The 20,377-nt window shown below is 40.9% G+C and overlaps 1 protein-coding gene across 1 annotated transcript in view; it reads left to right on the top strand.

Moving 5' to 3' along the window:
- Positions 1 to 20,377, top strand: part of CWC27 (CWC27 spliceosome associated cyclophilin) — a 206,361-nt gene that overhangs the window by 28,450 nt on the left and 157,534 nt on the right. Inside the window, exon 10 of the mRNA XM_004583738.3 lies at positions 2,273 to 2,430. Coding sequence (XP_004583795.2) covers positions 2,273 to 2,430 — 158 coding nt within the window. The remainder of the gene's footprint in view (positions 1 to 2,272; positions 2,431 to 20,377) is intronic.

The following is a 20,377-nucleotide window of genomic DNA, read 5'->3' as shown; positions in this document are numbered from 1 at the left end:
TTTTTCTGACATGTAAGATACCAAATTTTCCAGATTAGCCCTATGCCACTTTAGATTAAAACAGGAGGTATAAAACTTTCCATACATGAACACAGACTAATTTATTATCCCCAAAAGAGGGACTTCTCTCCACTAACGATAGAAAAGTGAGCATGGATAGCCAGCCTTGTCAGTTCCTGCGAGACGACAGGATGGTGTGATATGTATTCTAGAAGTAGCAGGAGTTACATAAGTCAAAGAAGAAATTATGAATCTGGAGTCCTTCTTGCTCAGAAGAAAGCATACTAGATCATAGGAATAAGGAAATGTATCTTTTTTAGAAAAACTGCAGTGCTAAGATTTGAAGTTTGAGGGAGATTTGTGTAGCACAGGGAGGAAGAATGTTGACGATAAAGGGAACTACAGTGCAAAAAGCTGTGAAACAAGAGAATTTGGCGTGTTCCCAGAGCCGAACACAGACCAGTGCGACCAGAATGTGATGATGACGAGGTAAAATGAAGTAGGCAGATAGTGCAGAGCTCCGCCTGCCAGAACGAGGAGCTTGAGTTCTATCCTAAAAGTAGTGAGCAGCAGTTGAAGGATTCTCCTTAAATGGTGCTGTGATCAGCTTCGCATTTGAGGAAGATCTCCATTGTCAGTGTCCTAAAGGACAAACTAGAGGAAAGAGGTGAGAATCAGGGAATGCTCCTGGGCAGCTGTTGCGGGAGGAGCTTCATGTGAGGATGATTGCTGTGCATTGGAAGAGAGGAAGACTGAGGAGTCACAGAAGATGACTGATGGCCCGTTGTGAGGTGACGGAGCAGGAGTTCAGGCCACCCACAAGGTCTCTGGTCTGAGAAACAGATTAGATGTGTGCAAAAGAAAGTAGCCCTGAGTGGGTCATGTGCATCTGGAGAGTGGCAATATGGACCTAGAATATAGGGTCAAGGTTAGACTGGGATGTGGAAGTGCAGGTTTTTTCTTAAGATCACAGACGAGGATGAGTTAATCTAAGAATAATGTGTCGTCAGTAACCTGTTTTGTGTTCTAGAACATTGGAAATCAAAACAATGGCTTTCGTCCCAAGGAATTGCATGGCATCCACAAAGGAAATGTGTTTTGCTTTTTACATTTACTGAGGCCCAAGCGTGGCAGCCTGTGTATGTGATTGTCAACTTCCAATGCCTAGCAGTTATTTAAGACATCTTGCTATAACCAGTCATATTGCTTTGGCAAATCTGCAATGAAGGCAAAGATTTTATATTTTTTACAGACTTGTAAAGTGAGGACCAAACTTTTGAAGACCGCTGCTGTAGGGATCCGTAAGCCTCAAGTTAAGGCTTGTGCCTCTCCAAGAATTCCAAACGAGATCAGCAAATCACAAAAGATAATGAACCAATGAAAAATTATGCACTTGGGACAAATTCTCCCTTTTCTTCCCCCCCATCTTCATTCTCTTTACTCCTCTCTCTTAATGGTAGGACCTGTTCTATAAGTTGATGATATGGCCTCTTAGCAGTACGCAGAACAGGCCAGAATGTTAGCCCTCATGGACTGTTGGTTCTGATTGAATGAGAGACAGTAAGCACACATGTAATTAAAATGTATAGTCTGTCAGATGAATGGTTAAGTGCGCTGGGAAACAAATCAGTGAGGGGGCATGGACAGTATTGGAGGGGAGCAGGTGGCTCTCCTTGTAATCGGATGGTCAAGACCACAACTGAGAGGATACCTTAATGAAAATCTGCAAGAAAGAGCAGGCAGCGCAGAGAACTGTTCCAGGCTGGAGATAATCAGTCTAAAGTTGGCAAGTGTTGCTGCACCCAAGTTGCACGAGTTCAGATCAGGAGGAATGCATTAGATGGGAGCTTACGTGAGTTGGGATCAGTTGAAAGCCTTTCAGCAGATGAATGAATTGCTGTGACTCAGATTGTAGGGATAGATCTCATATTGTAAGCTATGTCTCTTCCACTTGAAGTAAGCCCTGGTGGAAGCTGATGTGCTGCCAACTGCTCCCCACAAGGATAAGAACAGGAATGTAGATAGACTCAGTACCCCGAGTACGGAGGGAGCAGTCTGCTGCACTAAAGAGCTGAGCGTCAGCCCAGCAGAGCCCTGGCGCTGTCCCACACAAGGTTGGCCTAGAGCCGACCCTCGTGCAGTCCCACCTGGAACAAAAGCAGACCAAAAGGGAAAATGAACCTGGCCGAGAATAAGGTCATAATCTGAGATGGATTTTTCTGAAAGTGAAAAGAGAAATCGAATACCTGACAAATAGTTTCAATTTCTACAGGATGCAGAAGGTGAAAGTACAGAAGATGATGAGGATATTGACGGCGATGAAAAGGAGTTGATGAAAGAAAGAATTGCAAAAAAGTTAAAGAAGGACACAAGTGCAAATGTTAAATCAGCCGGAGAGGGAGAAGTGGAAAAGAAACCCGTGAGCCGCAGGTAAGGCAGCTGCTGTTCAAGCTTTGTTCTCTAATGCTTCGCTGTAGTTAAGGTTGCACACTGGATTCAGCTGACTGTTTCCAATAACATTTTCATAATGGTTAGTAAGCACAACATTTGCTTAAACTGGCTTGTTTAGGAACCTAAAAGAAAACAGACCAAGCTTAAGATATATATCATAGCAGTGACTCTGAGCGAAAATCCATTTCACAGCTTTCTGATCCCTTTGGAGAAAGGCTCTGTGCTCTTTTAGATACACAGTATGTTAGTTGGATGTGCAAAGTTATGCTTTTTTAGTAATAATGAGAACAGTAGTTTTTTTTTCCTTTTTTGAAAAACAGTTACTCATATACTTTAGGTAAGTCAAATTTGTCAAACTGGTAGAAAACAAGAAAGAATCTGGAATATCATTTCAAATCTGATTTCCCAGGTCTTATATACTCTTCCTAATCGTAGTGATGCCTTGAAAGAGATTCAGCAAATAAAAAAATTCACAGATAAAGTTTGTCAGGTTTTCTGACTCAGCATGTTATTATGCATATCAGTTTAACTGACAGTCGGCCTCCTTTCTTTTGTGATTCTATTATTACAACTTCAGGCTATCTATTTTAAATAGCATTGCTTTTTAAAAAAAATGATAAGATTGATTTATTCAAATGATCTTACATGGGAAATAGGATAAATATAACCACATGTAAATATCATTCTTTTTTTAAGATTATATTTCTCAGCCACAATTAGAAAAACAAAAAACTTTTTTTTTTGTTTGCCCATCATTTTGCATACCTCTTTTGGTTTCTTCCTTTGTATAATGAGAAATAAAAACAATTTCCAGTGGCGGGCATTTGGTTTAGCAGTCATGACACTGCTTTCAGATACACATGTCATATCAGAGTGCCTGCTTTGATTAAAAGTAGAAAGCCGCTGAGCCCAATTTCAACTTTCTGCTGACGCAGACCCTGTAGCCCAGCAGTGCAGCTGAGGCGGTGGGGTCCCTGTCACCCATGGGAGGCGGCTGCATGGAGAGCTTCACTCCTGGCTTCCCTCCAGCGCCGTCTGTCTCATGATGGGCATTTGAGGAGTGAACCAGCAGATGGGAGCTCTCTGGATCTGTTTTTCAAATAACAAAAAATTCAAATCATATCAAAGTCTTTAATGTAAAATAAATATGAGTCTCAACCTTTTGCATTCTGGCATGATATTTACTGGTTATCAGAAATGTCTTTTTCCCAGCAACAGTGACTTGACACCAATTACTGTTAATCATTTGAACCTAGTAGATTAACAGTGGACTGATGTCAACTAAAAATTGTAGTAATCCTATACATGCTTCCACATGAATGGGGTTGATCAGCCTCTTGGCTCTGTGATTTTGAGCACAGTTCGTGAGCATACTCAAAGATGCATAATGTACTGTGTGATTTTTTTAAAAATTATGGATTTTCTTAGGATTATATGTAGCAAATGTTACTCATTAAATTTGTAACTAGATATTTACTTACATTAAATTTCAGTATTTCAGTATTAGTTATAGCTTATCAAAGCAAATTTTCCTGTAAGAAGTAAATAAAGCTTAGTTTTAATGTATATTTCCTATGTTCCTTTAAGAAAATCAGTCACCTCATATAAAATACTCAGACTGATTGCATTTTCCAAATGTGTTTTCATCCTTAAAATGGCTGTTCTCAAAAAATCATCTGTGGATTATGGGATGCACTGGGAGTAAACATGCCGTGACTGGCTGCGTATAGGAATATGATCTCTACTGGAAAGTGTTTACATGCGAATGGCGCACATAAATTGTGTTTCATACAGCGAGTGTATGATGGACTCATGTCTTGGGTTTTCATAGTAAAATATTGCAAACTAGGTGGCTGAAATAACAGACATTTATTTCTCATTACTCTGGTGACTGGACGTCCCAGCTCAAAGAGTTCACTTTGGGTTTCCTTGGCTTTTTATCTTTTAAAACACATAAAATAAGTAGCAAAATGTGCATGTAAGGTTCAAATAGTAAATATTTAGTCATAAATGTTCCTCTTATCCCCAATATTTTCTTTTTTAAAAATAATTCTATTTAATATTTTTTTTTGAGACAGGACAGACCAAACCCCTATGTACTGGTTCACAACCCACATGGCCATAATGATGTAGAGCCAAGCCAGGCCAACGCCAGAAACAGGGAACTTGGTACAAGTCTCTGTGTTGGTGACTGAGAGCTAACCACTTCAGCCATCTTGATCAAGCAGCATCTCAGATTGTTCATTAACAGGGAGCTGGAGTCAGGAGCTGGAGCCAGGATGAAACCAGGAACACCAGTGTGGGATGGCGGTCCAGCCATTGCCTAACCACTACACCAATCACTTGCTCCCACTTCCCACTATTTACATATTTGTTCTCTCTCTCTCTCTCTCTCTCTCTCAAGATTTATTTGTTTGAAAGACAGGACAGAGAGATCTTCCATCCACTGGTTCAGTCCCCAAATTGCCACATCAGCCAGGTCCGAGCAAGAGCCAAAACCAAGAGCCAGAGTCTCCATCTTGGCCTCTCCCATGGGTGGCAGAGGCCAGAGTACCTGGTACTTCAAACACTGCCTTCCCAGGTGCATTAGCAGGAAGCTGCAATGAAAGCAGAGTGGCCAGGAGCTGGAGGTACAGGATACAGATACTGGAAACAGTGATTTAGCTGCTGTATCACCATGCTGCCACTTGCCCACCCTCCCCCACCCGTTAGGCCCTATACATTCAGTGTTCATATCCTGCTTAATTCTATACCTTCAGCCTTTAGAGACAGGTTAAAGAAAAATAAGAAAGGATAGAAGATAAAATGCAAATTTGAATAAGAAATATAGTAAGCTTTGTTGAGAAATTTCCATGATTGTTTTATGACCATAGAAGATCATTAGTTCTCCTGGTTATTCATGCCAGCTGTAACTGTTTTAAGTCTGTGAAGTTATTTTATGATTCAAAAAGCAAAACGAAGGAAACAAGAAACCTCCAAGATTCTGAAAAAAAAAAATTATAATGTGGTAAAAACAATGATTCCATCTAAAGAAAAGTCACTATGTGTAAAACCAGTTTAGGGAATTGGTGCGAAATCATTTGTTCAAAAATCATTGCTCTTGATACATACAGACTTTTCATCTCAGTGGGCTTGAAATACTCATTCCATTATCCTTTGTTTATTTTCTGTAGCAGTAGGATCAGAGAGACCAAACTAGTTTACCAGCCTGTTAGACAAGAAGCGATTCAAAGTAGAGTTATACTAAAAATGTGTGGTATTGCTTCCTTTGATAAGAAAACATCTGGAATCTGTGTAGCCTGGTTATCACTTTCAATGTTAAACTTACAAGTTATTTTATTGAGTATTTCATATTCAGGTTGGGGGATGGTGCTTAACAATATACTTTTCAACAGATTTATGTGGCATAGAATCTTTCCCAGATATTGAATTCTCAGCAATATCTCCAGTTGAGTCTTTGGAAGGTACTTAGGGGTTCAGAAGAAAAAAAGAAATCCACAGCTCTTCCATGCTTTCCTTTGGGCTGTTCTGACCTGTAGGATTCCCAGCCTTTTGCCCTTTTTGGTGTTTGAAAATATTAATTGTACTCCCTTCGCTCCCTTCCTTTCTTTCTTTTCGCTCCTCCAAATCTCCGTTCCTCCCTCCCTTCTTTCCTTCCTTCCTTCCTCTTCTTTTCTTCTTTGAAGGGCAGTTACAGATTGTCGGAGAGACCAATCTTCCGTTCACTCCGCAAATGCGTAAATGGCCGGGGCTGGGCTAGGCAATAGACAGGAGCCTGGATGTCTGTGTAAGTCTCCCACCATTGGTGCCAGCGCCCAAGGACTTGAGCTGTCTTTCTCTGCTTTTCCAGGCACATAAGCAGGGAGCTGAATCAGAAGTAGAGAATCCAGGCCTCAGATGAATGCCGGTATGGGGTGCTTGTGTTGCGGGCACAGCGCTGACTCAGGCACTGTTTTCTTGTGTAGCTCACTGCCCACGCATATTCTTGAGTATAGGGTATTGCTCAGCAGCTGTGCACAAGTTTGTATCATGGATTTCTATATTCCAGCCTTAGCTGCATCCCTGTTATTCGCTACCCATGTTATTTACTTCAAACACCAAGCTAACCCTCTCAGTACATGGTTTGGCTTCCTGTTCCTGTGAAGTAAGAGAAAATACGTGTTTCTTACTCTTTCTGGTCTTACCCTTTGAGACCAGTTTTTACCACCTTCTGCTTTGCTTTAAAGAGGCACAGATGTCCCTACCCAGTCTAAATTATTCTGTTTTTATTTTGCCTTCAGTTTGCTTTCTCCAGTCAATCTTCCCTTCACCTTGTGACTGGACTGAATCCTCTCCCACCATTCAAGAGTAAGAATTAAGCCAGTCTATTTTATCTCCTCTTCCCGCATCCCGATTTCACATCTATTTCGAAACAGCACATTATCCGCCATCACACCAATGAAAATGCTTTCCCTAAGGCCATCTAATTGACAGATTCAAAGGCCTCTTTCCAGGTAGTTTCTCTGCTGAAGAAATTTTCTCTCTTCCCTCTTGAAGCTCATCTCTTTTAAGAAACTCGCTGTGTAAATTGTTACCCAAGTACTAGTATTACTGGTATTACTTGAGAACTTGCTGGAAATGCTGAGTGTCAGACCCCACGGTACCTTTTGCATCAGAACCTACCCTGGGTGATGTCTGATTTGAGAAGCAGTCCTGTAGGGTGGTAATCATTTCCCTGTTGCTCCTGGACGAGCAGGCATCTACACTATGTTAGCTCTAGGGTGAGCCAGTTAGTGCTACATCCTCCAACTCCCCTAGGCATGGTCCTAAGCGCCTTTCTCCCTCTTCTGCAGTGGTGTGATACTTTTGGTTTGTTTTCTTTGTGTGTTCTTATATTGCACTTTTCTAGAAGGTGGTGATTGTATCCACTTATGTTTGCTTCTTTAATATCAAATCTCATAGATATCCAAATACGTTTCAACAACAACAACAACAAAAAATAAGCCTTTCTTTGACAAGTCACTTCCTGCTCTGGGTCGTGCAGTGATGTGCCTGTACTTTCACATGTTATTCGTGGTGTTGGCCGTATGTTGTCTGATCTGAGCTTCTTTAGAGACTGTGCCTGATTTATGTTCTCAGAGCCTAATGTGATAATCGATCATTCCATTTTGTGGAATAAGTGGATGAATAAACAAATGAATATGTCAAGCAGAGCTGACAGAGACAAGAGAGACCTCTTTGATCTACCAGCTCACTCTCCAAGTGGCCAGAGCAGAGCCAATCTGAAGCTGGAGCAGGGACTGAGGACTTGGGCAGTCTTCAGCATCTTTCATGTACCATTGGCAGAGAGCTAAAGTCGAAGTGGAGCAGCTGGGACATGAACCAGTTTCCATATGGGATGCCGGTGTTAGCTGGCAGATTAGTGTGCTACCCCCTCCTGCCAGCCCTCCTTCCAGTTGCATACTGTATTCCTCAGGTTGAGGAGATGGCCTGGGGAAGACCAACTTTAAAAGATATTGGTGCCTGGGTCCACACCCACACATTCTGATCATAAAGGTTTGAGCTAAAGCCTGGGCACATCCCTGTTTTTTGCCTTTTGACTTCTAATTTAAGTTAGAAGCTAGAAGACCACGTGATATGTTTGTGTGGGCTATATTTCAAAGCACACATATAACAAGCATAGAGTTTGCTAAAATTTTTGTAGACCAAATTATCCCCAAATCCATTACCTACATCAAGAAGTAGAAAATTTTTGTTGCCCAGCAAGTCCCCATTCTGGCTACTTCCTCTTACCATCTTACCGTAACTAACTGTATTCCGAACTTCTAGGTGCTTACGTTAATTCAACACAATGGTACTTACGACAGCGCTCCCAACAGTCTAATATCCCTGAGGAGTAAGATCCCTATTCCCCAACAAGCACATAACATGAGGTATAAAATAATGGAAAAGTGGAGATATATCATTGTCACCTCAGATCCTGAATGTTTGGTTTAAGCTTGAAAAAGGTAAACATTTTGGCAATAAGTGATTTTAGAAAGACAAAAATGTGATATTTGTAGAAAATGTATACTGGCAAATTACTAAATCAGGGGTTTTGAACCTTATCTGTAACATTCGAATCACTGACAACAGGCCCTAGCACTGTTCAAGTTATTCAGAATTTTTGGCATGGAGTCATAAGAAAAAATTTTAAAACATTGAAGGTTATTTTAATTGTGCATCTGAGGTTAATTAAAAGTTTGAAATATTTACACTTTTTCTTATGGAAAAAGTCCCACTTTAAAATAAGAATCCTTTTTTGCCTGTAGGTGGAGCTCAGCCGCTGCAGGTTAGCCATGTAAGCCAAATTGAGTTGTCTGCATGTTTTTAGGATTTGAGAAATGATTCGTAACAAGTGACTAAATGGTAAAATTAGAGGTAACAAACACACCAGATATTAACACAAATTAATGTGTTTTGTGATGATTACAGTCAGTATGGAAATGTTTTTGTATAATAATTCTATCTCTAATTATATTTTTCTGAATCAATTTCTTCAAACTGAAATATAAATCAAAGAAATCTTTACACAAACTGTTAAAGCAGAGTCACTGAAGACAGTTGCTTTCAGGTTTAACTAGACTGGTGTTTATGTGGCGGTTGGAGCAGGTTCTAGAACATTCTGCTGTCCATGTTTCTCCACCTGTCATGTCTTAGGTGACTGTGCCACATTTCCTTTTTATGAAGTAACTCTCTTATTTAGTCATGTTAAGTAAATTTTTGTTTTATTATGTTAGATTGAAGACACAATGTTTGGTTGTAATGATAGCAGCAGAAATTTAGATTTGAATAGAATATTGAAGTTAGTATTGAAGATCTTAGGAGTTAATTAAAGTAAGGGATACTACAGTCATAAATAATGTATTCATACCTGCTGAGGACTGGATAAAAGTTTAGTTTCTCTCGGTTTCCTTTTTGTCTTTGAAAAATGTGACATATATTTGTTATGAAATTTTGAATAGCCACCAAGATTTATGGAGTTCTGATCCTTTAATCCTTCTCATGATATAGAGCAGTTTGAAAAACTTGTTGGAATAATTGCTGTAGAATCCCCAAAATTGGTTCCCCTCATCTGATGTGCAGAAAGCCGAGCACGGATTTTGAGGTGGTGGGAGAAAGAATGCACTTATTCCAAAACACAGAGCTAGCGCCTGGTGGTGGGAGCTTCGCCCCCAGGCTCTCTGAGGGCTTAGGGTGAGGGTCTCCTAGGTTTAGGTTGACTGAGAGGTACGTGTTCTTGTTGTGTTTGTGTTTCTGATTGGTTGGCAGTGCTTGCAGCCCGCCTTTGGGTGGTCAGCGATGCCATGTTCTTAGGGAATTGATATGAAGGTCAAGTGGGCATCCATGCAGGCAGCGGTGCTTTCGGTTCAGTGTGTGACTGGCGGTATCACTGTCTCAATTCAGTGGGTTAAGTGGTTGATGAGCTATCAGAAAGTAGGAGAGGTTAAGTTGCAGCTGAGGAAGGGAGGTTAGGAGACTGGGGCCTAACCGGATCCAGCATTTTCATTTGAGGAACTTGGTTTCGGTCTCTGAGAATTTTTGAGTCTTTTTATGCTTTGTGTTCTGGCTTTGCTTACTTTTTGATTGGTGATCAGACTTAGGAAGTATAGAATTATCCTTAACATATAACATTGGTTTGTTTTACAAGATTCAAAACCATAGTTCAGTCTTTAAACTTCAGACATTTTAAAGGCTGTATGTATTTTATGATTACTGCATAAATGCACTAACAAAGCTTGAAATTCCTACATTGTAACCAACCAAATGAAGACATTAGAGTCAACATATCCGGGCTGTGCCTCTTTCCATTTCACTAGAACATTTACAAGCAAGTATTGACTTTAACCAGAAACAGCGCTTCTGCTTCCTTTCACCCTCGTTAGCCCCCGGGCATAAGACCGAAGGAAAGAGTGAAGCAAAGATGAGACTTGGGTAGGAGCTATACACCAAGATCTCCAAATACAGAAAATCCACAGTTATTATTTCTTTGGTATGGAGTAGTGGTGTCCAAATAGATTTTCACAAAGTATTTGAGTTTAAAAGCAGATATTAAGCGTGCATAGAATTCAATAGGAATTTAATTTTTGTTATTTCCATGTTTTTCCCCACTCGGTGGTTCCACTTGTAGATATGCCTTAGGCTTGTTGAGAGTCAGTATGCAAGAAGCGGAGCAGGGAGACTTCAGGAATGTGCAACTGAGAAGGGCTTTTGACTGCAAATGTTCTTTGCTGTGATTTAAATGTGACCACCAACGTTAACTGGTTGGAAACGTACTTACCTTTGCTACAGTGTTGAGATGTGGGGTTATTAAGTCACGATCATCAATGGGTTCATGTGGGTTAGTTATTTTGGGAGTGGATTGCTGAAAGAAATGAGAGAGTTTGCCCCTTCCTTTTGACTCTGTGGGCTACATGCGCCTACGTGTGTGAGGTCTGGCCCTTCCGCTTTGCAGTGTAGGGTGCTGTAGCAGGCAAGTCCCATGGCATTTGCAAATCCTCCAGTCGTTGGCATCCCTGTCCTGGTACTGTCAACATCAAGTCTGTCTCTGGTATTTTATAAATTAGTCCCAAATCTTCTGTTACAGCAGCACAAGACAAAGTTATGTTGAGTTAAACATTGGTAACAGTTGATGCATTTTAAAAGTGTTCTTATCAGGTATGTCATATTAAGTAGGCAATATCTATTTCAGAAAAAGATCCAAACACCATGTTGAAGATGAATTTGCTATTTTCACAGTCAAGGACAAATATCAGAAACTGATATGTATATCCTTAATGTTAGAATAGTAATTTTTTTGGAACAGTGTTTAAAAGGAACTGCATTTTAGTAACGTTAAACTCAGTTGTTTAAATTAGTGCTGTGTAGCCTTCCAGTGTACTCTGGAAAGTTAGGTTTGTTGCTTTACATTTTATGGTTAAGTATAAACTGCTTGGCATTTCTGGCAGACTTCCATTTGCCTTCCGTTTGGATCTTTAAAGCCAGATTTTTGGTGATCTTGACAAACCTGTGTCTTGGTTTGTTTGAAATAAAATACCATGTTTAAAATCCTTAGTCAGTTCATTGAGAACCAGTTAATCCATATCCAAGGACTTGCCTTCAAAATAAAAATAAAAAAATAAAACCTTGAACTTCAGTCATATGCTAAAGAAATATGACAACCCTGCTGGTTTTACAATTAGATTTTGTATGGCAGACAGGAAGCAGTAAAATGTGGAAGGGTCTCCTGTCAAAATGGAGAAGTATTTGCATTTCTTTAGAATGTGTTGATTTGTATTACCCTGGAGAGCTACAGTCTATTGATCTTAGAGCATTTATTCGTTATGGGGAATGGAGCTGTGCGTTGGAAAGGCAAGCTCTGGATTTACGCATGGGAAAGCACCCTTTACTCATCGTTGGATGAGGTGTTCTCTGTCCATGAACGCATACAGTCGTGTCAACTTTTGAAATACTCATTTGTTTCTCCGCTTTCAAAAGACTGTATACACCTTGCAAATTTACATATAAATGAACTCGACAAGCATAATCTGAGATTTAAAAAAAAGGGGGGGAGAGACAAGGGCTACCCGAGATACAAAGTGCTGCTTTATTTTGTACAAAGTTGAAAGCCGGCGGAGTCATGTCGGGGAGACGTCCTAGTGATTGCGTAGCTGCTGTGTGGGCCCTCTCTCCGCCTGCCCGCTTCAGAGGTGTCGCCACCTTTCACATGTAGCTGTACTCTTACGCGTTCCCTGAATGCCTCCTTTGTCCCAGGTAGTATCCTAGGTCCCAAGGTACTGACACCGGTAAACCTCAGTCTCTTTTTCACGTGGCTTAATGTCTAGTAAAAAGAGATAGTTGTAGCGAATAAAGGCAGTGCAATGCTACTGTCTTCCACTGTGAAGCCCTGTGCTTTGCCACATCAACTGCTTGTCTCTGCTTGAGTCCTCACAACAAACCTACCAACTGTAATGTATCCCATGTCTTGAAAATAGCAGAGTTAGTGCTTGAACCTGCTTTATCATTTTTTAAAAATATCTGTTTATTTTTTTATTGGAAAGTCATATATACAGAGAGGAGGAGAGACAGAGAGGAAGATCTTCTGTCCGATGATTCACTCCCCAAGCGGCCACAACAGCTGGAGCTGAGCCCATCCGAAGCCAGGAGCTTCTTCCAGGTCTCCCACGTGGGTGCAGGGTCCCAAGGCTTTGGGGCATCCTCGACTGCTTTCCCAGGCCACAAGCAGGGAGCTGGATGGGAAGTTTGGCTGTCAGGGCACAAAGCAGCGCCCATATGGGATCCCAACACGTACAAGGCGAGGACTTTAGCCACTAGGCTGTTGCACCAGGCCCTTGAACCTGTTTCAGTCTGACACTTCCATAGATCACAGAGAACTGGCCAGGACTCAATCATGGGTGTCAAGCTGAAGACAGACTAGCAAGATCTAACCAAGGTGGCATCTATGACGATAAATTTCGGAGATAATACAGACTCAGAATTATCAAGACTTGCTAACAAATTAGCTAGAAGTAAGCTGAAAAAAAAAAAAGGATGTATTCTCAGTGACTCCTTGGACTCTGCTTTGGGTGAATGGCTAGATAGGAGAGCTGGAAGTTACTATTGCTGCTATTGTTCTTCTCTCGTTTCTTTCTTTTTTTATGATTTATTTATTTATTTTAAGATTTATTTACTTTTATTGCAAAGTCAGATATATATTGAGAGGAGGAGAGACAGAGAGGGAGATCTTCTGTTTGATTATTCACCCCAAGTGGTTACAATGGCCAGAGCTGAGCTGTTCCGAAGTCAGGAGCCAGGAGCTTCTTCTGGGTCTCCCACGCGGGTGCAGAGTCCCAAGGCTTTGGACTGTCCTCAGCTGATTTGCCAGGCCACAGGCAGGGAGCTGGATGGGAAGAGGGGCTGCTGGGATTAGAACTGGGATTAGGATCCTGGCATGTGCAAGGCGAGGACTTCAGCTGCTAGGCTACTGTGCAGAGCCCCTTCTCTGATTTTTTGTTCTGTGTTTCCATTCTGATGTATGTCAGTGTCCCTAGAGCAATCATATGCTAAATTGTTTCTTATTCCATTGCTTTATTGGTAACCTCAGGTTACTAATGATATGATAGCAGATAACCCCAAATCGCAGTTTACAACAACTGTTTTCTTGCTCAGGCTCTCTCCTGGTGGGCACAGTGGACTTGAGGGTCCAGAAGGAAGGAACACACCCTCTCTCTAGGACATAAGATTCTCATGGCAGAGGGAAAGGAGTGACGGTAGAATCATATGCTAGCTCTTCAAGCTTCTGCCTGCCACTTCGTTTTATAAGTCAGAACAAGTAATGTGAATAACCCCAGTGTTAATAGGGAGAAAAAGTATAAATAAGCCTTTTACAGGGAAGAGCAGGGACCAGTTGTGAACAATAGTGCAATCTGTTATCATCTGTGACTTAACCAGGAATTACTGTAGCTAACAATGACTTTGTCAAAATGTAGTCATTTATCTTCCTGGAATCTTCCTTGTCCTCTGAAGGCAGAGCCGTCCTCAACAACACGTGAGCATCTGTTAGGCTGGGTAAGATGCCGCTGCAGACACCCACATTCCGCAACGGAGTCAGTTAAATGCCTGGGCTCTGCTTCTGAGCCAGTGTCCTGATAATGCAAACCCTCGGAGGCAGCAGGTGATGGCTCAAGCAAGTGGAAAACCTAGAGTGAGTTCTGGATTTTTGCTTTGACCTGGCCCAGCCTTCTTTGTTGATGGGCATGTGGGGAGTGAACCAGCAAATGGAACGTCTCTGTCTCTCTCCCTACCTTTCAAATATTGTGATAGATTTTAAAAAGAAGTGTGTTGGGGCTGACAGGTGACATAGCAGGTTAAGCTGCCGGCCTCGACACGGGCATCCTGTGTGGGTGCTGGTTCAGGGTCCAGCTGCTCTACTTCCAAAGATGGCCGAAGTGCTTGAACACCTGCCACCTGTGGGCGATACTTGGATGACGCTCCTGGCTGCTCCTGGCTGCTCCTGGCTGCTCCTGGCTGCGGCCTGGCTGCTCCTGGCTGCGGCCTAGCTGACCCGTAGCTGCTAGCCATTGCAAATGGAAGACCTCTCACCCTCTCTCCCACAATCCTTGCTCTCTGTCATTCTTTCCAATAAGTAAATAAATCTTTAAAAAAAAAAGTTTCCATTCCTAATTATAAGACTTTTAACAATAGTACTGCTCTTTACACAAGGGGTGAAGAAGACCTCCCAGGACATCTTCCCCAACTTTGACACAAGATACAGAAACACTTCCTGTGTGTGTTACGATCGAGTCATAACTTCTCTGCTAGTCACCTTGAGGATGTTCTGACTGTGGGAAACACAAACCCACTCAGATAAAGCAACAGGGAAATTGGCTGGGGTCCAGATAAAAGAATGCCAGTCAGTCCTCACAGGTTGTCAGAAAATTGTGTTTCTTCTCTTCCAGTGCAGCATTTGCAGTCTGTCTGCTTCTCGCTGTGGGGCTCGACTCTGTGCTTTCAGTTCAGCCCTTCACACGTAACAGAAGGCAAAGCCTTTGTGGTGTAGCTTAGCTCAGGTGCTCACCTGGTCCTGGCATTGATAGTGCAGACAAGGAGCCTGGGTCCTTGAAATCGTTGAGCGAACTACTTGTCCAGCTTGAACTGGCTATGTCTGGGCGTTTCCTCCCTGGCGTCAAGTAGCTTTTCAATTGTTCCAGACATGTTTCCGGGGTCGCTGTTACATGCATGCAACTTACGCCTAACTGGGAGGACTGCTTCCCACCGGACTGTCCTCCGAAGTGGGAGCAGGGCACTGGGAGAGTGAGGAGCAGTTCCATAACTCCTCGTAGTTTGCTCAGTTGATTTTCTTGTTTTCTCCTGGAAGACAATCATATTGGTTTGAGTACTCAGCGTCTCCACCCCACCCCTTTTCCACTGAAAAACAACAAGAGGAATGAAAGGTTTTGCTAATTTTGCACCACTAGAGCTACCGCTGCACCTGTGGATCGTATGGTCGTAGCAGTGGCAGCCCCATCACGCTGGGGCCTGGTCCTCGTGCCGTTTCACTTTTCCACCTGCTGTGGCCTGTGGTTGTTCATGTTTTGTTCACTGTAGACCAGGTGTGTTGTTCCTGCTGATCCACAGACCCACCTAAGCTACCTTTCAGACCTGTGCGCTGGGTGGGACCTCAGCTTGAAACTCTGCTCTTCATTTAGTTGCTTGCTCCAATACCATCTGAACAGAGGCCTTTTCAGACTATACGGTTTCAAGTAACTGCCTGCATCCCTCCTCAGAGGACGTATCCAAGTGGCTGAAGGACAGATTCGTACAATTTGTTTGACTTTTATGAAATGCCTGTGTTAGGACCTATTCCCTTAAGAAAATAATAATAATCAAGAAGAAGAAGAAAAAATCAAGCTTGTGATTTGGAAATCAGTTTTTCTACACAGTTCCACCACTTCTTAGAATCAACACCTAATAGAAGTGCTTCATAAACATTAATTTTGTAAATGAGTTGATTTTATCTTATTTTGTTTTATTGAATCTTTGCTGTTAGGTTAAAAGTAGCTGCAGCATGAACTACTCAATGATGTCCTACTTGAAGAGGGAGCTCAGACACCATTAGTTATATCTGACTGCCTATTGACATGTTAGTAATATTTAATGTGTCCCCTCAATTGACACATTGGCAATATTTAGTGTGTCCCCTCCACTTATTCTTTATTATTTAGCTATGTGGCTCAATTCATTTCGTTTATTTATGCATATATATCAGCTTACGTATGCTCATCATTTAAATGCACCTGTTGGAATGCTAAGCTCTCAGTGGTATTTCCTTTTATACTTTGGAGCATATCAGCATTTGGATACATTTTTTAAATATAGATTTGAAAATTCTCTTTTCTACTTAAATTTTTAAATAGCCTTAGTACATTCTTATGTTTTTGCTAGTTCTTAATTTTGTGTTGTGGATCTTGTCTATGTTGTTTAGCTGGCTCTTTGGAACTACCTTGTTTAAACAGGCTCAAAAGTAAATACATAGTAATTGGCTGTTTTGTGTTTTTACTAAAGTAATTTTCTTATGGTCAAAGGCGTATATGAACTGAAGTTGCTTAATCACTTCTCTTTAATTTATATTTCAAATTAACTCTTGAAATCCATTAGACCAAAGATATGCATGTACTCAGCTGATAGGAAGTTAAATGTGTTCTTTGCTGTATATTTGATTTTCTTAGTTTTAAGAAAAAGAATGTTTTCTTAGCTTTGAAAGCTATAAAATAACTTCCTGCCAATTTCCTCTTCCTTTTAGATAAGCATCTAGATTTTGTCTTATTAATCATTACAAATTAATAGAAAATTTCCAGATATGCTTATTTGTTCTGAATGTTGACAGTAACTTGAACTATCTTAATGACAGGCTTTCTTTAAGGGGTTAGAAGCCCTTGGCTTGGCTTCAAAGTGTTCAGGCAGGTAATGTAGAGCTGAGGCAAAGAATGGAGTGTTAATAGGTCCTTGTATTTTATATCTGGCTTGTGTGTTAGTACTGACTGAGGTGAAGTTTAGGTATACTTGCTTAGGTACCTCAAAGAAGAAAAGTGGCCGACCCATGAAAGTACATGAATTAAGAAAGAAGGAGAGGATGTTTAATCCTGATGGTGTTTGGAGAGTAGCCTTGAAACTGAAAGCCAGCTTAACCTTGAAGAGTTATTAAACAGCTTTATTCTCATTGCTGCATCTAAACTGGGATTTTTTCAGTATCCTCGTGAAGCTTTAAACACATTTGTTATGTTCCTTTCATTGTTTCAGCCTAGGCAGTGTTGCATGAAAAGAACATTTTAACAAAATGTGCTTACATTTTAGTAGATTTTTAAAGGGCTTTGCTCATAGTTTTTGTAGCCAATTAGTGATGAAAAGACACTTTACCTAACTTTTTCCTGCCTGCATTAAGCCTAAATACAGATGAATGAAAACAGAAGTTGGGATTTATTTTAGTTTTCGTTACTGCACTCGGATGTTTCCAGACAGCCACAGCTCTGCTTTATGGAGACAGCGATGGAGTCCCTTGTCCTAGGCCAGCTAGTTCCTTGCTTGCTTGCTTCCCTCCTTCTGCGTTTCATTGTTGCTTCTTTCCTTCCTTCTTTTCTTCCTTTTTTCCTTTCTTCCTTTCCTGTTTCTCATTTTACAGAAAGGCACACAGCAAGAGACAAACACTGCGAGAACTTCCCTCTGCTGGTTCACTCCCCAGATGCCCCCAACAGCAGGGAGAAGGCTGGGACTCAATGCAGATCTCCCCGGTGGGAGGGAGGAACAGCCTTCCTGGCTGCCTCCCGGGATTAGCAACAGGAGCTAAGCCTGGAGGCAGACCATGGAACACAAAATGGGAGACAGGCCTTTAACTGCAGGAATGAATATTCACTGCTAAGCTATGTCAGTGAATTATAATTATCAACGGGGGAAAATGGGCAAAACACCTTTGAATAGTACTTAATGGTCTGCAGCAAAAGCTGAGCACTTGGGATTTGGACTTTCAGAAAGGGATTATAAATCAGAACTGTTGAATAGCAGCAACACCGCTTTGGGTCTTTGGTGTTATAGTCATAATATGAGAATGTTTTAATTTATAATATTTAGGGTAATATACAGCTTTTTACTATATCTAAAATCTTTTTACTTATTATATCAAAGTACTTTCTTTTTTTTTTTAAAGATCTATTTATTTTTATTACAAAGTCAGATATATGGAGAAGAGGAGAGACAGAGAGGAAGACCTTCTGTCCGATGATTCACTTCCCCAAGTGAGCGCAACGGCTGGTGCTGCACCGGTCCAAAACCTGGAACCAGGAGCTGCTTCCGGGTCTCCCACGTGGGTGCAGGGTCCCAAGGCTTTGGGCCGTCCTCGACTGCTTTCCCAGGCCACAAGCAGGGAGCTGGGAAAGGGAAGTGGAGCTGCTGGGATTAGAACTGGCGCCCAAATGGGATCCCGGGTTGTTCAAGGCAAGGACTTTAGCTGCTAGGCTACTGCGCCAGGCTATCAAAGTACTTTCTATGAGACACTGATAAATGGTGTTTATCTCACCAAAAAACATAGAGATAATACATCTTTTTCTTTCAAAATTTGACTAATTTAAGACTGTTGAAAGATCATGCTATATTTGTCTTTGAACAGTTTTTTAAATAAATGTTGTAACTGCTGAAGATTATTACAGATAAATACCACCCAAATTAGATTAAAGCAGAATGCAAACAGATAAAACCTCTTCAAACTGCAAAGCAGAAATAGAGATAGACTAAGGCGAAAGGATGCACCTCCTGTGGGTGCTGTAAGGATCAAAACAACCTGGTTTTCAAGAGGAGCAACTGATCAACCCTACTGTTGCGTGCTGGGACAGAATTAGTTCACTTCATATGGCTTAGGTGTTGCCTGAGTTAATTTTGTTTCTGTTATATTTCTATTCTGATTCTTAGAAGAGTTCTTTTTATAGAGAATTCCATACCTTTAAAGCTTTAAGAAAAATTAAAAAAAAAAAGGTGACTAAAAAATAGACCAATGAAACAGTACCCATTTCAGAAATATGCCTGGGCAAACATAGTCAGCTAGTTTTCTGACAAAGATCCAAAGACAATTGGGCTGAAAAATGATAGACTTTTCAACATATGATGCTGAAATAATTGGAGATCTGTATGCAAAAAAAGAAAAAAACAAACAAAAAAATCACACAATGAACCTTGAGCTATATCTCACACTTTATATAAAATTAACTCATACTGGAACATAAACCTGAATTTGAAATATAAAGCCATTTAGTTTCTAGAAGAAAACCATTGCATTATGAAAGTTGGTTTGGGAGTGTTTTTATTTTTTTGAGACAAAAGCGCAGTCCCTTGACAACATTTAAAGCCTTTAACTCTGCAGAAGACATATTAGGGGAAAAGATAAGCTGCTGGAAGGGAGAGTAATATTTGTTAAAAGATTTGCATCCAGAATATAGAAGAACTCTTAAAATTGGAGAATAGGAAAACCAACCATTTGAAAAATTATCCAGGAATGCAAACAGATATTTCACCAAGGAAGATAAATACTAAACATACAAAAATTGGTTAATGTTCTCTATGAGGTAGCCATTGTTGTAAGTTAAAAAAAGGACTTAAAATTTCCTATATTGAGACTTCTGATTTCAGTACATCATGAATAAACAGCTAGAAGGACAATTTAAAACTTACTTAATGTAAAAATCTGAAGCCTAATCATCTCTCTGCAGTGGGCCTACAGCCTGTGGTGTTAACACTGACTCACTTTTGGGTTTTGCAGAAAATGCTGAAATTGCTTCCCTTGATCTAGGAGCAAGGGAGTGTGGGAAAGGAGGTGAAGCTACAGAGTTTGCTAACATCTCCCCAGTTGTGTTTTCAAACTTCGATCTAGTCAGTATTGCTCTCCCAGAAATGGGCCATCTGGGATCTAAAAAGAATGTTTCATGCACCTGCAAGATAACATCTCCCCTGAGATGAGGCTTTAAGAACGAGATATTGGGATGGTGTGTCAGGGATGCAGATAATAGATACAGGAGATAAATAAGAGTTTGATATCTTGGTACTATAAGAATTCCTGTACACATGGCTTTATGTCTACAGGAATTCCAGAGGAAAAAGTTAAGGATTTCTTTTTTTGTATGCCTGTTGGTCTTTTTTTTTTTTTAATTGATTGCATTGCATTATGTGACACTGTTTTATAGTGGGATTCTCTCCACCCCTCCCCAAACCCTCCCCCCATGGTGGATTCCTCCACCTTGTTGCATTACCACAGTTCAAATTCAGTTGAGATTCTTTCATTGCAAGCATATACCAAGCATAGAGACCAGCATCTTATTGTTCAGATAAGTTCAACAGTTTCTTGGGGAGACCGTCTCTGATCTGAAAGCAGAGCCGGCAGAGTATCATC

This window comes from Ochotona princeps, chromosome 23, assembly GCF_030435755.1.
Source record: "Ochotona princeps isolate mOchPri1 chromosome 23, mOchPri1.hap1, whole genome shotgun sequence".
Classification (NCBI taxonomy): Eukaryota; Metazoa; Chordata; class Mammalia; order Lagomorpha; family Ochotonidae; genus Ochotona; species Ochotona princeps.
This window is presented reverse-complemented; position numbering and strand designations above follow the sequence as displayed.